The sequence below is a fragment of the Squalius cephalus genome (genome assembly GCF_949319135.1).
Source record: "Squalius cephalus genome assembly, chromosome: 13".
Classification (NCBI taxonomy): Eukaryota; Metazoa; Chordata; class Actinopteri; order Cypriniformes; family Leuciscidae; genus Squalius; species Squalius cephalus.
This window is the reverse complement of record NC_137134.1, coordinates 14926797-14940450: the sequence shown is the minus strand read 5'-3', so window position 1 is coordinate 14940450 and position 13654 is coordinate 14926797. Positions and strand designations below refer to the sequence as shown.

Genomic DNA, 13654 nt, shown 5'->3' with positions numbered 1-13654 from the left:
CGTATACTCACTCAGCTAACAAAAATATGGTGAACACTTTATTTTACACTGTCCTCGTTACTTATGTTACCATAGTAGCTACTACTAACAGTAAATTATGCATAATTACATGCAACTAAATCTGAGTACATGTTGTACTTAAATATATAAATGCACTGGAACATATTTGTATCAGCGACACCTTAAAATAAAGCGTAACCAAAATATGTTATAAGAACGTTTTTATAAAGTTCTCGCTAAAAAACGTTATTTGTGAATGTTTTCTTAAAGTTTCTGCGTTTCCCAAAAGCACAGAGAATACTCGTGGCAATGGTCTCCACAAACAAACTTAGGCTCACGATGCTTTTGGGAAACGTTTATTAAATGTTTTATGAGCGTTTTTACTTGGTTACCCGAACGTTGCGGGAACTTTATATTGGATAATTTTGCAAACACGGGAACGTTACTTTTGAATGTTCTCTGGACCTTCTGTTGCAAGTAGTAACGTCAAACTAAAACATTTCAGCAAAACGTTACATGAACAATGTAAAATAACGTTTTGAGAACGCTATTAAAGACTAGATAAGTTTGAACGAACATTATATTAGCGTTACTGGAAGAATGTTTGCTCGTAACTTAGAGAACATGGCCAGACCGTTTGCTAGATCTCTGAGAAATGCTCATGTTAGCTGGGAACCCTTCAAAACTCGTATGGCACTAAAGGAGAAACAACGTCGTTTTCCATATAGTGAAAGTTAATCCCATGAGTTTTGAGATTCAGGAGGGTGAATAAATGATTACCGTTTTCGTTTTCACCAATGTAGTGCTTGCAGTCTAGTTACTAATAAAACTAGCATAGCGTTAATATAGTTGCTTTGCCAATAATGTGTAGGGAATGAAGGTTAAACTTGGTCGACATGAGGCTGAGTAGTTTCCAATCAAACTTGTGTGCATCTAGAAAAGTCCCACTGATCCTCAAGTTGCCCATCTTGTCACTTTTGTTACATATTGCATCAGTCTGATGAAAATCATCACGTCCATTCTTCAGTCTTCTTTCAGATCTGCACATGGAAAGAGTTCCAGTTGATAGTGAATGAAGGACGGACAACTCCATGGGACTGTCCCGGGACAGTTTCTGAAAGTGAAAGTTTTAGTTTGTGGTCACTATGAAACAGTCATAAAGGTGCACCCAATACATTTGTGCTTAGAAAGTTTACACATTAGTACGTTTTCAAAAGCGACTAAAGGTAGGCCTATATGTTTTATCGGAACATGCATTATTTTTATTATAATTATTATTACATGAAGCGGGTCGGCCTACGCTGCAGAAAATGATTTGTTATCGCAACTTTTTTTCTTCTGTCAAATCAACTTAGATGAGTAATGCAGTTCAGACAACACAATATTTTGAGTTTCTATTTATTAAACCAATTCCTTAATTGTATTAACTAAAATGTTTAATTTCAAAGAACTCAATTTTAAGGCAACCAGGCAACTTATTTTTTTTAAGTTAAACCAACAATAATTTTTGTTCAGTATATGATGGGCACCGCTATGTTGAGATCACATGCCCAAGCAAAACTAAACTATCGAAAAACCAATCTAGCACTCGAAAAGCCAAACTACCGCTCTTGTGAGAAAGCAAAATCCTCTAAGATTGCCTGAAGTACAGTAGGTAGGCTACTGCTGCTTTGTTGAATGTGATGATTAATGCCCAAGTTATCATGTTCAGACACATGGGATCATACTGTTGATCTTGTTAGCCATAATAGTTAATGCTTGTGTGGATGGATTAATTAACCTGTTTGGGGTTTGTATTATTGTCCAGTTAGAACATCATGTTCTGTTTCTTCATTACTTTGAACAAACCAATTTGAAGTGACTTATGACGCATTACCTCAGCTGTCATTAACCACATAAATGTCTGCATGCAATAGATTTGCATCATGCATGCGATGACTAGCGCTCAAATGTGTTAAAAGCTGTCAGTTAGTGCATACAGGTTGCAAAAAGTTCAACATCCCCTCGTTTATCCTAATCAGCATGTAATGTGTCTGATTATCTGTCCGCAGGCTACTAGTGCATGTGTATGTGAACTTGAGCTCTCGGTTTAATAGCCGAGGAGTCTTGTTTCACCTGTAGAGACTTGTTTCTCTGGCTTCTGTTGGACCATCACACGCTTCAGCATCCATCTTGCCTTCGTGCGTTCAGACTATACTACTTAATGAGCTGATGATTTTGACAGATGAAGTGTGCAGTTTGTTTCAATAATTGTTTTTCCCCCATCAGTCCGAGATGTTTCAGTTGCATTTGCTATTGAGCAGTGCTGGTACTCCTGTTTACATGCACTCGTTTTCATTAGTCTGAATGAATCCAATCCGATTTCATATTCTGAAAGTCATCAAAGCTACAGAAAGTATAACTGACTTACCTAGAAGGAAAGCTGACAAATGTTTTATTAAATTTCAGACATAAATGAACATACACATGTTCGTAAGAAGTCAAACATATGTAAACAGAGATGTGTTCTGGTAATGTGCGCAACTTGAGTGAGGTTATTTTTGAATCCGATTGAGAAGATAGGCCTAGTCATTTTCAAGCAAATATGTTTAGTTTTTTTCTAATTGATCGGATTATGTCAGGTCTACACCACCACACCAAAATCGAAGTTTCATTTGGATTGAGCTCAGTCGGATCGATTGAGATGTTTACATGTGGCCGTTTCAATCTGATTACCAACTAATTATTTAAGTGCATGTAAATGTAGCCACTGAGGGAATGTGTATTCTAATCCAACTGGCCCAGAATGGTTATGTTTTTGGCTTTTGCAAAAGCCTCCAGGATTTAGCAATTTTGTGATCGCAAGAATTAATGCAAATTCATAAAAACCTGGACCTGGATTTTTTTCCAAATTCTTTTACACTTCAAAAACATGTTGTAAATATACATCAATGACGCTCTTCACTGAGCGCTTACACTTTCAAACACTTCTGCGTGCTCTCAAATGCTCCCGTGCGTTGATCATCGTAGCCAATCACCGACATATCTGATGAGCGCGTGAACACAATGGCCAATCAGAAGTGTTTATGATACCACTCAGCGCTCAAAAGCGTCACATTTTTTAAATTTCAGTACCGAAGTCGGTACTTTTGACAACACTAGGTTACTACTCTTACTGTCAAATGCTAAACTTGTATAAATATAGGCGAATGATTATTGGTGGATTTTTACTTCAAATCACCACAAAAACTGCTGCAATCACTGTAGTTTTTTAGAAATGCCACAGTAAATTCATTCATTTTGGGCTGCAAAACTCAAAATGTTTAATTTGAAATCATGGAGAGACTGAACATTTCTTATTCCTTTTTAATATGCAGACAACTAAGCTGTGAATATATTAGGGTTAGGGGTACAACCTATGAAACTGGTCTTGATTAGGTACGGATGCATTGTGGATGGTTAGTTAGTCTAACACCAGAGTAGTCAACTGGTGTGAGGTTTCCTAGTTGATCTATTTCTTTTAGTTTAGTTTTTGTTATTTCTAGTGGCCGCACATCAACTAGCATCCATATGTGTGTTCATGGATTAATCTGTAGGAAAATGCACTTTAAAAGCATTATTGCAGTCATCGACATTCAGACATCTTTGTCCGTTACATCATGGCTTTGTGCAGTTTTCATCTCGAACCCCCTGCATTTTGTCGCACTCTGTCTAGCTTTTTTGTTTAACGCAAAAGCTTGTCTTAGGGTCATGTTTACATTTACATATCTTGGTACGGTGAACCTGAAACCAGCCTAATTCTAAAGGCAAGGGTTTCATTAAGATTGATTAGTTGACTAGTGAGAAATCAGCTTGAAGAGCAACATCCCTAACAACTTCCAACAGACCACACAACAGTCAGCTTGGACTTAGACTTCTGCACATCGTTGGTTAGTTAGTTAGTCGGCAGATTATCAACTCCCTCGCACACATGCCTTCTCTTAGAGCGCTTTGGTATTGCACACCAGAGGTGTCCAATGAGTGCCGTAACATGCTTTGAGACACTGTGCTGCAGGCCAAAGAATATGGCCAGAGTTCTTGATATGCCTGGGTTAATGGTCGTTTTGATGGCTGTGTTTGGGTATGATCAACTGCTGCAAAATGTACATTGTAAATAGAAGACAAATGATGCTAAAGGAGCAGAATATGTTAGTTCATCATAATCCTGATTATTCAGTGATTAGTTGTGCAGCACTAGTTAATTGATCATTTTATTGGTTAAGGTAATTTAACTGCTAATATAGAGCTTAACTTAGCAAGAGAACTGATCTGTAATTCATCACAAATGGAGAGTTTCTCTACTGTACGGTTCAGTGTACACAACTTGGTAATTATTAGCTGTAATTAGGGAGGTGTCAGGATGGTTGACTAGTTGAACTAGTGTTTTCTTTCCTTTTTTTTAGCTATAATATTTTTAGTGGATGTTCTTAGAAAAGGGTGAATTCAGATGAATACATTTTCAAAGATGGTTTAATTAACCCAGCGGTATGCCCCTCCCCTCGAACGCAGATGAGCCAATGGCAGTTGAGTATCAGTTGCACGGGGACCGGAACTCGAACATCTTTAGGTTCCAGCGTTATAGAGAAACATTGGAAGATCCGATGCTTTCATCGTTTTGATGGTGTTTATGCTACAAAAATGGTAAAAAACGATGTGCCTGGGGTACTTGTAACACTGATTCCCGGTATCCTGAGAGGATGAGCTTTGGTATTCATGTTTTGAATCACCGTAATTTTCCGCGCTTTTCACCAGCGCATTTCAAAAGTGTGAAAAGACCTGCGCGAACGGACCAATTATCTGCGACTGAAACCCGGTTAATTTATCACTGATGTGGGCGCAGTACCCTGGTTCCCAAAGGATTCAACCCCAATCTCAATAAAGACAAAAACGTTCATTTTCTGGTTGTCATACTCTCATTAAGTTACAATTAAAATCAGTGAGGCCATGCTAACGTACAAACCTAAATAGCTAACGTTAACTGTACAGTGAGTGTAGGTCAAAAACGCATAAATGGAGGTCTACATTTCACTGCCTCCCCATATTAAACTGGTTAAATGTAAATGAATTTAATCTTACTCTGTGGTACATGAACAGTGTTGATCCTGGATGTTGTTCATCTGAGATCGTGATGACCGTAACATGAGGCTTCTCCCCGTTGCAATGTAATCTGTAAACCCTCGCTTCCAAATGAATCTGGTTACCCACCATATTTATTCTTTTATATATCCCTCCATGGCATATTTAAGTCCCACTTGAATGCTCCTCGACGAGAGGTGGTCCTTCTGTGTCCAAAATGTATCAAAAACATCTTGGGACAAGGTTTTCACACTTGACAGCTGTCATTGTAAGACAGTTAGCAACTCTGTTTTTTTGTCCGAGTTCTGAACAGTAACTAAGGGGGGCGGCGGCTTACCGATAGCTTAATTGTGCTGATAGTTAGCACTTAGCAGTTAGCCAAGGGCCCTGTGAAATCTTTCCTAAATTATGTAATTTTTTGCCCATATTCGCAGAACATGCAGACTTTATATTAAAACAACAGTCACAGACACTAATGCATATCGCAGTTTGAATTTAACTGTACAGCCCTATTTTTGATTTATTTATATAAAATGTGTTTCACATCAGTAAGTTCTGTTTTTATAACTGGGTTCCTCAATTCCATCCACATTTTCTGCATGGTCCTCCTGAAGGCTTGAATACACTTCACGACACAAAGTCTCCATGAAATCAAGTTTTTTGTCTTTTAGTTTGAATATGCTAGCCTTACATTATCTATAAGCTGTGTGCTCCAAAACAATTACAAAATTCGCATTTAGGAGATATAAGCATTCTAAACTTGGGGCCCTATTTTAACGATCTAAGCTCATGGTCTAAAGCTCAAGGCGCAAGTGCAGTTAGGGCAAATCCACTTTTGCTAGTTTAACGACGGGAAAAATGGTCGGCGCACCCGGTGCATGGTCTATGTTCTCTTAATGAGTAATGAGTGTGTTTTGGGCTTTATGTGCGTTAAACCAATCAGTCTCTCATCTCTCATTCCCTTTAAATGCCAGTTGCGCTCACGCCATGGCGGATTCGCTATTTACATGACGAAATTTGATAGTAGAAAGACTGAACGCATCTCCAGAGCGCAAACGGATCTGCTCGTGCGCGAAGTAAAAGTGCGCAAGCAGATAATCTATGGGACAAGCTGGATTCCACCATATCTTTATGTACACAAAAATAAGGTTTTACATTGTAATCCTTTTATTTTTAATATTTGGCGTGTTTGTGCGCTGATGTGCGTCCCTGTGTGTTTAATAAGCAGAGTGTACGAGCGTTGGGGACCCGCCTATAGGTGCTCAGTACTAACGCGCTCTTTAAATAACAAAAATAAATTGCGCCATTGACTTTAGACCAGTTTTCAGTTGGTCAATGGTGCAGGCTATTTCAGTTGCCTCAAAATAGCAACGCGTTAAAGGAGAACATGGTAACTTTTTTAACTTAATAAAACTGTCTAGAATTCATTTAGATGGTTAAACAACCTGTTCTGGTGATATTGGTGACTTTCCCCGCTCCCCCCAGCGTTCCCAGGCGGAAAACCAACCTTGCAGCTTGGGGACTACCGTCCCGGCAAGATAGAAATTGGAAGTCTCGTGAGAAGCGAGAACGAGCGCGAAACACGAATTGCTTTACGGCAATTCGACATAAACACACACGCATGTATGATGTATTACCAGATTACCCACCTCGGTAGACATAGCTCCACACGATACAGTTGGCTTGCTCCGATCATAACAAACGCACATGAGCAGCGGTAGAGAGGGGGAGGAGGCCGCCGCAAGTGAGTTTTTTACGACCGTGTTGTGAAATATACGCCCCCCCACAGCTGTAGGGGGAGCTTGTGGGGAAAACATGCGACAACAAACGGAAAAATCAGCGAAGAAGTGACTAGAGTTCGCTAGAGTTGCCGAGTTCTCCTTTAACAATGCGCCTGAACACATCGTTTTCAGACCGGCAGCCCATGGGTGCATAAATGGGCGCAAATGCATTTGGTATTTAAACAGCGTGGCGCAGGACGTGAACTGCGTCGAACTGAAACTAGCAAAAAAACACTTGCGTCGTGCTTGGCGCTGCATTGCGGCGGGTGTAAGATAGGGCCCATGGTTTCTCACTTTCACCAATATGGATCAATGATTTTGATGACATCACTCAGCACTTCTCATCAGATTGTGTCCAATCAAAAGCACTCTAGAATCTATAGTGTCCCACCCCCTACATCATACATAGCTGAAGCTGTGGCTGAAATACGTCAAGTCAGTTACTGCTAAAGCCCAACATGCTGTCAGCATTATAAAATGATCAGAGAATCTACTTCTCTAAACTCACCAGTTTTAAAATAATGAATCTAAAGCTAAAAATCATAAGAATTAGCAATGTGACAATTAAAATTCTTGGCAGAAACCAAAAATTCTGAACTCTCTGGGCTGAATATGCTGTAAATGAGCTGTTCACTTTGGAAAAGTGAAATTTGTTAGTGAAAAGCATTGGTTCAGACCGAAGCAGTGATTTAGACCGAATGCAGTGTTTGTGAACTGGGATGAAAGGAGGAAACATGACACTTTTACAAGATGCGTTTCAGCCCAATAAAAACATTTAGTGGTACGCCATGTGACCAAACCAGCCCTGTGTTAACCTTCCACCACGGAGCCAAGCGTCTCCTCGCGTCTCTCCCTCAACTCCACTGCTGTCTATCAGCAGCAGGTTTGGTCTAAACAGCCTCGTGAAACTTGAACCCGTCTGCTGCTCAGATCCGGCACATGCTCGCAGTCTCTTGTGTGCAAACACTCCTAAACCTGAAAAGGAATTCTAGGGAAATATTCACACTTTGTTGTTCTGCTCTTCTTAGGCCATAAAGTAGGGCTGGGGAATAAATATTGATTAAAAAAAAATAAAAAGCAATCCTCTTTTGAACATCATTATATCAATTCTTAAACTTCGAAGATCTTTTACTCTATGCCAGTGTTTCCTGCACCACTTTTCACCATAGCACTGCAGAATTTAAAACCTTAGTGTTTATGAGTTTATAATGATTTATTTTACACATTGCTATAATAATATGGTTATTATATGCTATAATATATAATTCAAAGGTTACTTCATTTGGTATCCAAAGAGCTTTTGGTTATTGATTGTCATCCTTGGGCCTTTTGTTAATTTTTTTAAGTCATATTTTTGTAATGTACCACATTATAAGGTTCCCTGTATGTTTTACAAAATTTAGCTTTGAGAGAATTACTTCATGTGTACACTATTGTTCAAAAGTTTTTGGGGTCGGTAAAATTTATGTTTTTGAAAGAAGTCTCGTGTGCTCTTTCGGCTTACTGCTGTTTTAATAACTTTTCATTATCGAGCACGTCCTGCGGTTTAGCAACATTAGACTGTATTTTACAACAATCACTTATTTAGCTGATTTGGAGGTTAAGTTTGGGCTTTTAGGGAGGAAAGAAAGCGCATAGCTATGAAGGGAAAAAATGCACTATAATCGCACAGCCCTATTAGTGATGTGCTGATACAGATAATTCTTTATATTTGAAAGCCGATAACCGATATAAATCTAAGTCCAAATTTGTATATAATTTTTGAGAGCCTGATTACAAAAACAAAAGCCTTATCCTTAAAAACCATGTCCCAAGCACACAATTATGTTCTCATTATAATTGTGCAGTTTGTCATATAGGCTACATACATGTTGCATTAACTGTATTTTCCTTTTTTTAAGTGATTCCAATCATATTTCAAGCAATTCAAAACTATCATGGCGGACAGAGCGCATCTGAAGCTGACCGGCTTTAATATATATTGGCCAAATTTTCTTATCAGGCCGATAACGATAACATAAAAAATGAACGTTTATCGGCTGATACCGATATGGTGGCCGAAATATCGTGCATCCCCTACTTTTTGAGAAACCTAGACCGGTGAATGCGGTGAAGTTTTTTTTTTTAATGCTATGCATAGAAAAATTGTCTCACGAGTTTTGCGTCATTTGATCTGCTCTTCTGATCAGCCTTTTTAAAGTCAACAGATCAAACTGCCTATAAAATGATTATCGGCAAATAACGATTGGCAACTGATCGATCAGAGCACCTTTAAGTCTAATATGCTGATTTGGTGCCCATTTATTATCAATATTGAAAACTTATTTTATTGTCAATATAGAAAGTCATGCTGCTTTATATTTTTATGGAACCGTGACACATTTTTTTCAGGAATATTTAATTTGACAGAGATGGATAGCCAAGCTGAAAGTCTCCGTTCATGTGGATCCGTTGCCATCCTCCCCATCCGAGTGAAATCCCAGGCGAGGCGCACCTGTCCCAGCTCAGACGGCCCGCTATCTTTTAGACTCTGTGAACAACAGCTGTGGTCTACTGCCGCGCTGAGAGACTATTATTAGCCCACCGCCGGAGCCACTATAGCGGGCTTCAGCACGATGATGGAGGGAGAAATCTGGATCCCCGTTGGGACTCTAGACTCCAAGGTGCTTTCAAACCCAAACGTTACTTTGCATTTTGGCACGGCTTCAAGGTTGTAGGGGGCGGGACGTTGGCACTACACAGCTGAGTGTGTAAGTGAGCACGTGCACGAGTCTGGCTTTGTGATGTGGGTCATTAAGCAGCCAGCCACCGCGTCAGGGAGCAAAAGAAAAGGGATGATCCCTACTCCTGCCTCCCTCGTGTTTAGCACCTGCTGTGTCTGGCAGCGTGCGTGTCTGTGTTTACTCCTGGACCGGTGCGACCTCAGTGCTACCCATGCTGCATCTCAATCAGAGCCGGGGATAGACTGCACAGTGTTGCTCTGGGAAATACCGCTCGCACACTGACCAATTTTTTTTCAGGCCTGCCAAAACATAGGCTGCTATCTGAATGGGTTACAAGTGTACGGCATATTGTGTAGTATCTACTTTGTTCTGCGTATTATTTTATATAAAAAGACACGTGAAACGAAATGCCACGGGGAAGATTACAAATGTAGTACGCGACATTGTCATTTGACCTCACTAGCGTGCGGCACTCCATGCTGCTTGTGCTGTATACTGCTTATGATTTTATAAAACGTGTGACATTGTCATTTAACCACACTTGTGTGTTGGCACACTATGAAGTGTGTATTGTACAGACTACCTACAACTTAAAAAAAAAAATCCATGGTCTTCCATGGTAAACGTTACAAATATTAGTATGCTTCGTTGTCACATAAACCACATTAGTGCATGGCATGGTATACGGTGTGTATTAAATCCTGCAAAGTGATTTAATAAAAATAGCATGCAAAACAGTTTTCAGTGGTAAACATTACAAAAAGTAGTATGCTACGATGTCGCTTAAGCCACACTACTGTGCGCCATTGTAAACGTTACAAATAGTAGTATTTAGTACACAGTATGTACTGAATACTGCCAGTGATTTTAACACAAATAGTGTATGAAACAGTCTACAGTGGGAAATGTTACAAACTTTGTCTTTTGACCACTCTAGTGTATGGCACACTATGCAGTATGTACTAAAGACTGCCTGTAATTTTAATACAAAAAGCATATGAATGTTGCAAACAGTATTCTGCTACATCGTTGCTTGTCCTTACTAGTGTGTACAGCATACTACGCTGTAGGCCTATGTACTGTACTACCAATGATTTTTAAAGTTACCATGTAAAACAGTCTCTAATGGTAAATGTTACAAACAGTAGTATACTTCACTGTTGCTTGTCCGCACCTGTGTGTGGGTCACTGCAGTATGTACTGTATATTGCCTACGGTTTTATAAAAATAGTATATGAAACATTCCTTCAACAATAAACTTCACATGCATTAGTCAGCGTATTGTAATTTGACATCACTAGTAGTGTACAGCATTGCATTGTATTTAGTAAGTACTATATAGCTTACCACCTGCAGTTTTATTAAAATTGTTTTTATTTTCTCCCATTTATTTTACTTTAAATGGGCTTATTCTCATTGGGATAAATAGTGAATCATTATCAAATCTATTAGTTTATTGCCCTCGCGCCTAAATCAGCGGTGACATCATCTCTTAGCATCCCTCCTGATGTGTTGGTGGCATTTACTCTGCTAATCATGCTAACAGCCGGTGTTAGTCTCGCACAGTCACGGACATGATGGAGAACGTCTCCTTCCTCCCAGCTGTTCTGCTATATCGCACACACTCCCTTGTGTATATAAGGTGTCAGCCGTTCATTAGCAGATTTTAACAGATGAGGTGGATTTATTAGGGCTATTAGCAGATCAAGCCTCATGCAGGCATATTGATTTAGGCTGCTACTCTCTGCTGTTTTCCTTCACAACATGAAGCTGCTAAAGCGATGTTTGCATGGCGTCAAAATCACAGCTTAGATTAGACCCTTTAAAGGACAAGTTCGGTATTTTACACTTAAAGCCCTGTTTTCAGATCGTTTCTGATGAAATAGAACGGTAAAGATTAAAATTTGGACACATGCTGCTGTCCTGAGAATTTTAGGTTTCTTTCACTTTCCCCCCCACCTCCAGAATGGCTGCATAGGTGCACTGGAACAATCCTTCCTAAAACGCATTAAACTTTCGTTTTACAAAGACGTGAAACTCACCGAGTGGTCAGGGGTGTTCACTGATATGCTCACACAAAAATCACTACAAAATATGCTTTCCAACAGGTTTTATCGTAGTTTTTGTCCAACTCCATTGACTTGTATTGGATGTGCTGTGAGGTACGGTATTACTCCGCCACCAACTGGGCTGGAGTGTCTATTATTCAAGCTCTCAACGGAAGAATGTACGGGTGTGAGGCGTTTGGAAAAATAGGTCCACAGTTTTACAACGAATGGTAAAACACCTGTTGGAAAGCATCTTTTGCAGCGATTTTTGTGTGAGCATATCAGTGAACACCCCTGACCACTCTGTGAGTTTCACGTCTTTGTAAACGAAAGTTTAATGCGTTTTAGGAAGGATTGTTCCAGTGCACGTATGCAGCCATTGTGGAGGTGGGGGGGAAAGCGAAAGAAACCTAAAATTCTCGGGACAGCAGCATGTGTCCAAATTTTAATCTTTACCGTTCTATTTCATCAGAAACGATCTGTAAACAGGGCTTTAAGTGTAAAATACCGAACTTGTCCTTTAATAGCATGGAATTTGATTGACCTTAGTGTAATATTTACACATAAATATTTCTACATTTCAATCAACAACACATGAGACGCAAAATATGATGGAAAATTCAAGAATCATCTTAAAATACTAATGCAGAACGTAGACAGTGGCGTATTTGTTTGTGCCGCGTAATTTTGATTAATTTCATATTAAGATACAAGAAGCGAATAAATAACCATTCTCCATCTCTTTCTTTCCTCAGAGTTGGGTTCACTTTCCTGGGATGACCTGGAGAACGATCTTCCAGATGAGCTGATTCCTAACGGAGACCTGGGGCTGATGTCCATGCCCTCTAACGGTGGTGCAGGTACAGGCGGTCACGGCCCCATGGTCCCCGATGCGGCTGCCAAACACAAGCAGCTCTCCGAGCTGCTCCGGCCGGGAAGCAGCGCCGGGAGGAACTCGGCCAGTCCACAGCCTGTGGGCATCGGACCTCAGCTGACTGGGCTTGGAAAGAGTCCCCTGGGCCAGGGCTCCCCTTCTCACCCGTCTCAAGCACAGAAACCAGGTGGTACCCCAGGGACGCAGGGCAATAACGCTGGCTCAGCTGGCATGGGACTCGGCACGGGATTTAACCAGGCCATGCTGAACAGCGGCATGATGGGACAGAATGCGGGCTCTCAGCCAGGTCAGGTGATCAATGGGTCTGTAGGCCGCGGTCGAGGCGCGCCGGGGATGCAGTACCAGGGTGCCGCCATGCAGGTGGCAACGTCTGTAGGGGCGGGAGGGGCAGCGGGGGCGGCAGCACCAGGAGGAGCGGCTAGTGTCCTGGCAGAGGCTCTCACACAAGGGGCACAGCAGATGGGCATCAACGCCCAGCAAGCTGGCAACATCAACAAGGTGAGATGACCGGTTTCCATTGCTGTGGTTTCACTTTCACTCAATTAGAGTTCATAGTCATGTTAAGATGAAACACAATTTTTTTTTTCATCTCCTTAGTAGGGATGGGCACGAGTACCCGAGTACTCAAGTACTTGTACGTGACAGCAACGATCGATCATGAAAACGATGATCGCCCCCAAAAAACAACCACATATCTCTCTTTTTCTGATTGGTTATTGCGGCATTTGATTGGCAGTTCCTGAGGTCTGATTTGTTAGCGTTAGACAGCACGCCTTCCAGACCGGCGAAATAAAGTGAAACTGGATTTGAAAACGCGCACTGCAGTGAATCACTTAGATCATGAAATGCAGTTAAGTGCAAGATGTGCAACGCCAATCTATCATAGCCTAACAGTATAATGAGAAAACAATTGTAATAGAATGTTGTAAATTCTTTGTGCTTTAGTTTTTCAGCGCTCTGAGAGCGCGTCCACAACATCAGACTAGTACGGTCAAGTTCACATGCGCATTTGCGTCTTTTTGTGCAGATGTAAGTTGTACGATTACTTTTATGTTGTCTATATCTGATTAATCTCAAATAAGTGTTTGGTTGAGTTTAATAACCAGCTTGCAA

At 40.6% G+C, this 13654-nt stretch overlaps 1 protein-coding gene across 3 annotated transcripts in view; it reads left to right on the top strand.

The window, feature by feature from the left end:
- The window catches only part of crebbpa (CREB binding lysine acetyltransferase a), a 51759-nt gene that overhangs the window by 981 nt on the left and 37124 nt on the right, over positions 1-13654 (top strand). For all 3 annotated transcript variants that reach the window (XM_079889949.1, XM_079889948.1, XM_079889947.1), the window contains exon 2: positions 12402-13039. In XM_079889949.1, coding sequence (XP_079746075.1) covers positions 12402-13039 — 638 coding nt within the window. The remainder of the gene's footprint in view (positions 1-12401; positions 13040-13654) is intronic.